General features: G+C 40.7%; 1 protein-coding gene across 1 annotated transcript; it reads left to right on the top strand.

The window, feature by feature from the left end:
• The first annotated feature begins 329 nt into the window (after window positions 1-329).
• LOC104280977 (cytotoxic and regulatory T-cell molecule-like) lies at window positions 330-928 on the top strand. Its single transcript, XM_009878814.1, is given in 2 exon segments — window positions 330-384; window positions 387-928. Coding segments are annotated over 2 exon segments (597 nt in total).
• The last annotated feature ends 7,953 nt before the right edge of the window (window positions 929-8,881 follow it).

Here is an 8,881-nt window from a genome sequence, read left to right as displayed (position 1 = left end):
TCTACACATCCTGCATGACTAGATTTACCTGTTTACCGCAGCGGTCCATTTGGGAGAAGATATGATCTGTGTAACTGGATATGAAGACCAATGCGAACACTGACTGACTTCCACAGACAAAAGAGGATGCCTTCATCATGAAACTATTATTATGACTCTTCTATGGGGAGAAGAGAGTGCAACAGCAGAGAGAAGGAAAGGAGGTGGAGACACCAGCAGCCATGAAGTCATGGTAAATCTGCTACCCCCGTGCTGAAAAGGGTCCTGCTGCAAAGCAGCACCAGGAGAGAGAGGAAGCCAGCACAGATCACCTGAGCCCACACCACAACATGACTTTCACCAGGGTGCTACGTGTCACAGCTCTCTTCCTGATGCAAGGGGATTTTCCAGGAATGGCAGTGAAACCGTAACTCTAAAGGAAGGAGAGGACCTAAATTTCCAGTGCACACTCAACAGTGATGACAGTTCTGCCCGGCAATGGTTAAACTTCCATTGGTTTTCCATTTTGCTCAACACCCTGCATGCTTTAAGAGATCAGAGGTACAAATTTACCCGTTATTCAAAGGACGAACTATCCATCCAACTGTCTAATGTAACAGTTCATGATGAAGGCTTATATAAATGCTTCTACCACGGCACCCTATTTAAAACCATGAACACGACTGTTGAGGTATTAGCTGCTCCTTCTAATCGAGTATTGGAAGTATACTGAGACACAGAAAGAAGCACTACATTGTCTTGCTATACCCAAGGATGTAAACCACAGCCCCAGATTACTCGGATGTTGAACAACAGGATAGAGCTCTCTGGTGACACTAAGCACAAGTTAGAAGCTGATGGAAAGAAATGGACCACAACCAGCGCACTGACAGTCCTCAGCTATGAGCCCAATTCAAGAGCCAGTTGCATTGTTCACCACCACCACTAAGAGAGAAGATGATGGCATCTTTCTGGTTTGAGGATCTCTCTAGGACAGATACTGCACTATCTGCGCTCGAGGTGGATATGCATGATACTGAGAATGACAATTCTGGAGGATCCAAACAACCAACTGTCCTTTCTGCAGTGTCACAGGATCCTGTAGTTACCAGCTCAGCATCAATGCCCACCCAGAAAAACCTCTAACCGAACATCACATCTACTTGGTCTGAAGTAACACCAGCTGCAGGAAGAAAGGAAGAATTGGGAGGTTCATCAAGTTATTATGTCCCCAGCAGGACAGCTCTTTGATTTCTAAATAGCTTGTGCATGCCACAGAAAGCTTCAATGTTATATTCCTGCAGTGATAGATAACATGGAAAGAGATCCATTCACTCTAGCTTGGAGGTTTATACCTCAACTACACACTGCAGGCTCTTTCTGTAGGCCACAGAAAGAAACACACACTTCCAGAGAGTGATTCAGAACATAATCTAAGACACCTCTTTCTGGCTTCAGTAGGGAGCCCAGATTTAAGCACCATCTTTCACATATTTAAAGATGGTTGAGATGAATCTCTACAGTATTAGCACTGAAGTCTTCTAAATATTATGATTAGAAGTGGCTGGATTAATGGGGTTTTCGTACTGTCTCTTTCTTCTCAAATATGTAAAATCAGATGAAGTCGAACTGAAGATGAACAATTCTTTTTCTTAAGTAAAGAGATAATACTTCATATTTTACATATTTTGAAGTCTAAATATGTTGTGAGATCATGCTTTTTTCATTCCTTTATTTCATATTTGATCTTGAATGTTATCCATTCTTTATCCCATAAAGCCAAGTATAAGCATTGAAGACTACTATATTATAATATACTCTGTGCTTTGTAGGTGTTCGGTCTGTTTTCAACAACATTTTAGCCTCATGCATGCTAGAAAGTATTCAGCAAAATCACTGATATCAGTTATAAAAGGTTTACTATTCCTGTATTCTACCAAGGAAAAAGCTCTATAAGGCTATAGAGCCTCATACAGAGCCTATAGTTCCCTTTTGCTGTGTTCTCTTACACTGTAGTGTCATCTCATTACAATACAGTTTAGCAATTTGCTATGGAAAAAAAACCAACAAAAAACCTGCAATGAACTACACAGTACTATTTTCAGTAAATATAATGTTTACAAATAATTTTATTGATCAGTGTTTAAACACATTCAAAGTATTAGAGAAATTAAAAGGAAAACCAATTATTTGCTTATGTGTTACATACAGAAGAAAAGGAAGAAAAAAGAAATAGATGTTCACTATGTCCATATCAAATACAGAGAAGTGTTTGGACTAGCTAACAGTGATCTTGTTTTATAATTGGGTTTATGGAGCATAATAGGGGACTCTATGCAGAATATATAACAAGTTAATGTTACTTACTTGCAGTGAGTAGTGTGGAAAGCAACAAAGCATTAACGCCCCTCTCCTGACCTGTTATTTCTGCATGAGTGAAGTGATGGAGAGAGAGCACATGATATGAATTATTTCTTTACTATAAAACCCCCTGAATTTAAGATGAGAATTCACAGAACAGGATTAAGGAGGAACCTCACAGTATTAGAAGGCCTGAAGAGAGGATCTCCTCATAAGATAAACTGTGAATTTAGCTAGCTAGCTAGCTCTATGGATAGCTATCTCTCTAGCTAGCTCTATAGCTATCTACCTAGCCCAATAGACAGACAGACAGATAGATAGATAGATAGATAGATAGTTAGATAGATAGATAGATAGATATACACATTGACACGTGTTTTTATTAGAGAAGAAAAAACTAATGAAATGTACTCTTCATAATTAAAGTGCATCTCTCTTTCTGAAATGGGAGGTGGTTAATGTATACTACTTTTGCCTTCTACTCCTTGTTTTTCAAATATTTGGTTAACTCTCCATTTTAGATTCATACCCACTGTTTTTCATGAATTATTATAACTTCCAATGTTTTGTTATTGGAGAGCAAAGAAGGAGCCCCCAATGCTGCAGTTTTAAAAGGCAGTAGAAAAAAATGCAATAATCAACTCTAACTACATTTCATTCACTTCATTTCGGTTGCTTTCTCTGCCTGGTTCTTTCCCTTTTGCTTTTGAAATCTAAAATAAACTGCATTCACGTCATAGATTTATACCAAAGGTGGTCATACATCATGTGTTTTACCAGCTCTATGATATCAATTTATTAGCAGTCTTTAACTTTAAAAATAATCTTGTATTTGAGTAAATGATTTAAGAACACTTAGGGTTTATTTACCTAACAAATTGCTTGTGGACTTAACAAGGAATTCAAGCAGCTCCCCTGGTCTTTCCCATTTGGCACCTGATTTATCCTATTAGTCCTGAAATGGAGAAAAACAAAAGTCACTTGAAGTTCAGAGGTATCATCACATCCTTACTCAATTTTAAAATATTACTTACGTAGTAAGATATCGACATAGAGTGGTGTGGTGCTTCTGACTGCCTGACCATTGCACATAGCACAACCGTGTTCAGCCATGCCCAGCACATCCCCCAGGCCTGTCCTGCACAAATTCTGGCCCTAGGACAGCGGATTTCAGCAGAGGAGCCCGCAGGCAGCTCCCGCTCAGTACCGACAATTACACCACCTGCCTGGCCTCGCTTTTATCTAACTGTGCAGTAACAAGTTCTCACACAAACATGCCTCCTGCCTGGCTAGAAATAGATGAATGGAGCTATTTTATCGTAAGAAAACAAGAGGTAGCTCAAAGGACTACAAGGGGAAGGGGTCTGCACAGGGGGTCAAAGGCCTATTTGATGCTACACCAACTGGGGCTTCAACCATCTGGAGGGACATAAAAATATCTTATACCACTCCCTTCTTCTAGTTCTAACAGTCCTCAGATGACTGCAGCAAATTACAGGTGGAAAACACTATTGCTCCCCAAGTTCTACAGCTAGCAAAGGAGAAACAATAAGATCACACAAAAAGTTTCTCTTGGCAATTTTATTTTGCGAGTGTTCAGTGTAATTTTGATTGGTGAGATCTCTAAAGCACTGGTAAACTAACATTAGGAGACTATGAACGGGGTCTACAGAAATGCTTCTAAATTTAGTTTTGGTAGAGGCAGTGTATCCTTTTGGTAACCTGCTGTAGAGGAATGGAAAACCAGGAAATCTACTTTTGTTTTCTTTTGCCTGCTTGCTTAGTGTCTACAATATCCTTTAGCACAAGAAAGACTTGCCATTAGTTTTACAAATGAAGCAAGGAATATATTTCTAATGAAAGGATACCTCAGCAAACCAAATATTATGAAGGGGATAGTGGAAAAAATGAAATATGTTCATTTTATTATTTTAAAACCTCCTGCTGTCTCCCTTTTCTAATCTACTACAGAAGCTTTCTAGCTGAGGCTGGATGTACTTTCAGTGCAAAGAACCATGCAGAGACAAGTTCATCTTTTCTGTTAAAATGAGTAATACAATTATAACTAGTTGCTTATACTGGCTCAGCGCTCAGCATGATTAATGATGCTTTCAAACTGGTTTCAGAGGAGCAGTTAAACTTGCCCTTATGAATCTCATGTCTGTCAGTTTTCCAGTGCTTTGCCTGTTTATTTCACTGCCCTGTTGCTCAGAGAAAAACAGCAGGATAGGACCGCGGAATTTTCAATTTATAAGCTTATAGGCTGTTAGATGGAAAAAATTCTGCCAAAACTCATATGAGAAGGGAAAAATGTGAACATTGAACTATTGACAGAAGGGATAACACTGGTTTATTTGGTATCAAATGAGCTGCATTGAGCAACATGGTCCACGGTGTACACACAGGCTGATAGTGAGACTTAGACTCATAGAACCAGAGAATCATGGAATAGTTTTGGATGGAAAGGACCTTTAAAGTCATTGAGTCTAATCATCACCCCAGCTCTACCAAATCAGCTGCTAAAACAAATGCCTAAGCACAGCATCTACTCATCTTTTAAACACCTCCAGGGATGGTGACTCAACTACTTCTCCAAGCAGCCTGTTCCAATGCCTGACAATCCTTTCAATGAGGAAGTTCTTCCTGTGTTGGCCACATTATTACTGATCCAGGCCAGGATGCCATTGGCCTTTTTGGTCACCTGGGCACACTGGTGGCTCATATTCAGCCGGCTGTCCACCAGCAGCCCTGGATCCTTTTCTGCCAGGCAGCTCTCTAGCCACTCTTCCCGAAACCTGTGGCGCTGCTGGGGGTTGTTTTGACTCAAGGGCAGGACCCAGCACTTGGCCTTGTTGAACTTCATACATTTGGCCCTGGCGCATTGATCTAGCCTGTCCAGATCCCTCTGCAGAGCCTCCCTACCCTCAGGTAGATCAACTCTCCCATCTGACTTAGCATTGTCTGCAAGCCTACTAAGGGTGTGCTCAATCCCCTCGCCCAGCTCATTCATAAAGATATTGAAGAGAACTGGCCCCAGTACTGAGCCCTGGGGAACAGCACTGTCCTGGTTTGAAAGCTCCAGGATAAAAGTTTTCTGGGTCTGTCAGGACCATGCAGCAATCAAACACGGGGGAGGTGAGGCAGCTGTGACTATGGGGAGGAGAGAATGGGTCAAGTAACGCAAGTGGACAAATCATGGTATTCCTCTCCATGGTGCTCAGTATAAAAGGAATCCTAAGAAGAGCGTTGGGGCCTTTGTAGCCTGCTGTGCCAGAAGGTGGCCTTTGGTCATCTGTCCCTGGGCTGCTGGTGCTCCCACTGGTGTTTTCACACTGCAGATGAGCACCGCTTGTCAGATAGATTGTCTTGCCCTACCTCCTCAGATCGGAGCAGCACAGCTCCTTTACTGGTGTTTTTTGGACCATCATTGGGACTCTGGGCTCAGGCACTCCTGTCTGCCATTAAGTCCAGTGTGGCACTTTTTTTTCCTGCTCAGGACCTTCTTATCATCCATGAGACATAGGTCCCCTATTAACATATTCTCTTGTATCTTTGAAGATATTTGCACACTTGCATATGTCTGTACATAGTTTGACATCTTCATTGTTATTGTCAGTATTATTTTTTTTTTTTCATTAAACTGGTTCAAGGTTTTTTTTCAATCTCAAAGTCTCTCTCCCTGATTCTCCTGTTACTGTCCCCTGGGAGAGTGGTGGGAGGATCACAGAGAGTGTCTGTCAAAGTTTAGTGGACAGCACAGCCTTAAACTTTGACAACCATTTGTGACCAGCCCCCAGCTGGATTTAACTCCATTTGCCACCACACTTTGGGCCCAGCCATCCAGCCAGTGTTTCACCCAGCAAAGCATACGCCAGCCCAAGCCAACTTTTCTAGCAGAATGCTGTGGGAAACAGTGTCAGGCAGTCCAGGCAGACAATGTCCACAGCCTTTCCCTCATCTATTAAGCAAGTCACCTTGTCATAGAAGGAGATCAAGTTAGTCAAGTAGGACCTGCTCTTTATGATCCCATGCTGACTTCCTTCCTTACTTTCCTCACATACAGGAACAAATGGAGATTATGGCAAGATGGGTCAACCAGGAGTTGAGTCAGTGTATGCGTTTACATTTCCCCCAGAGTCGGCTGAAACTTTTAAAAAACAGTTTTATTCAAGTTCTTCTGTAACAGATACAGTACACTTCATTGACAGTCCCTATAACAATTACCATCTGAACTTAGGCAAAATTATTTGATATTATTAATTCTGAATACTAAGAGGAGGCAGATAATAAGCCCCATGGTGTGCAAGTCCACTGGTGTAGCTGCTGATAAGGCAGCTGTCCTGCAAGCACAAAATCCAACGGTGTGCAAGCCCAAAGGTGTGCAAGTTGTCAAGTCATACTACAGCTGCAAAAATGGGCTCTCCAGACACCACTGCGTGCTCCACTGACAGAGGTGACGCTGGGGGGGTGAAGATCGCTCCTGATGACCCTCATACGCACGCGCTAACCAAACGGAGAATGGGCAAAGCAGCTCTTGGAACACCATATAATGCCACCGTGAACAGCTATTCTTTGAAGATCTTCCCCACCAAATCAAAACAGGTGGATTTGCAAGACATCACTGGATCTGCGGTGGTAGCTATACTTCTTGCTATCATAAATGGTTTACTGCTTTGCTTTTCATTTTCCTTATCTTTCTTTCCTATCGCTCTCCAGGAGTTATTAGTCAATAAAGGGTTTTGCTGTTGTGACATCTGACACCATTTGAGTCTTAATTTCACCTTTGGGATCAAAACAAATCACCTTGACTTTAACCTTTATCAGGTAAAAGTGGGTCAAGACAGTCCTGTACCCAGGAGGACATTACCACCAGAAGAAATTAAGTTGTGTAAGCAATGAACTGATATCTATACTGGCAGAGAAAATGCATTACTTATTAAGGGGGGCTGGTTAGCTCAGTGGTTTGAGCACGGTGCTGACAACAATGACCGACACCGAGGTCATGGGTTCGATTCCCACTCGGTCCCCATGTGTTGCCTGGTCTAGTCGAGGGATGACATCCCTGCCCACAACAGGGAGGTTGGACTAGATGATCTCTAAGGTCCCTTCCAGCCTATGCCATTCTATGATTAAGAGCTAATTAGCAAATAACTAATCCCTAATTCTTAATCCCTTAATTTGCTCCAGTTCTACTGGGATTCATCTAAAGGTTTTTATAACAACAACAAAAAAAATACCCAACACGTTTCCCTGATTTATTTTAAGTTCTGAAGTTTTTGGAAGCAATAACGTTCTGTTTCTAAAAAAAAAAAAAGAAAAAAAGAAATGGTCTTCTCTAACTGACAGGGGGACATCCACCAACAGATTTATGGTGGACATTCCAGCATTAAAGAGAGGAAAGAATCAACACTGGACTCCTCAAACACTGAGGAAGAGGCTGGAACTAGGGAGAATTTTAAGCCAGCATTAAATTCAGCCGTTTCTTAGCAATTTGGTAAATTAAAATGAGATAATAAATCAAGAAAACAAACAAAGTTTGACTTGTTCAGAGAAAAAGCCAATGAAAAAGTAATTTTTGAAGAAGACAAAGATCAGTACTGAAAATAGTCTTGGAAAAATCTTCAGGCATAAAAACTGCAAGAAGTGCAGAAACAAAAATAAGCAAAGCCACATATCAAAGTATTGATCACTTGTACTTTCACTGAACGGACAGAATCAGCTTCACCCTGAACACCTTGCTTTGGGAGGAAAGCGTTAAATTTCTTTGCAACATGAAGATCTTGAAAAAAGCACTGTTTCTGAAAATGAGAACTTTGCAAGATGAACCCAAAAGTATATTGCCTAAAAGAGGCAATGTCCATAAATTCACTACCAGCTAGACACCTTATAAATGGAGGTGAAAATTGGATGTCTAGGTCTCCAAACTTGAAAAAGATGTACACAATGGAAGAACTATCTATTGCTTTTAGACCTCCACTGGAGAATGTATATCCAAGGGAAAAGAATTAATTCTGATGAAGAAAAAACAAAACACTAGCACAAACTTTTTATTAAATGTCCCACTTAAGGATGAGGATTTCAATGTATAAAGCAAAAATATAGAGATTATATAGAAAAAAAAAGGAGGACCATTCAAAAAAGAAATCAGTCGCCAGTAACAGAATAAATCCAAAGATAGATTAAATTCAAGATAAAGACATGAGTTTTCCTTTCCAGAGACAAACACTACTTCTGGGTTATTAAGTTCAAATATTCAAAAAAAGTTGTTGAAAGTATTAACAGATTTTTTTTTAAAAGAACAGGAATTTTCAAAACAAGTCCATGCAGCAGACACTAATATGAGAGCTTTCTCTTAAAGATAACCCATAAAAAGAGAGTTTAAAAGGACAACAGCTATGGGCTGAAACTTCTGTACTGCATAACCCTGTGACTAGGGGATTTTATGCATCAGAGTAAGGCACGTTTCCACAGTAAAATATCTCCTGAATCTGTAATTGAAATACAGAGGAGGTCCCAAAACCACCTAAACAGGGGGAAAGAG

This window comes from Apaloderma vittatum, unplaced genomic scaffold (genome assembly GCF_000703405.1).
Source record: "Apaloderma vittatum isolate BGI_N311 unplaced genomic scaffold, ASM70340v1 scaffold4621, whole genome shotgun sequence".
In the NCBI taxonomy this organism is placed as follows: domain Eukaryota; kingdom Metazoa; phylum Chordata; class Aves; order Trogoniformes; family Trogonidae; genus Apaloderma; species Apaloderma vittatum.
This window is presented reverse-complemented; position numbering and strand designations above follow the sequence as displayed.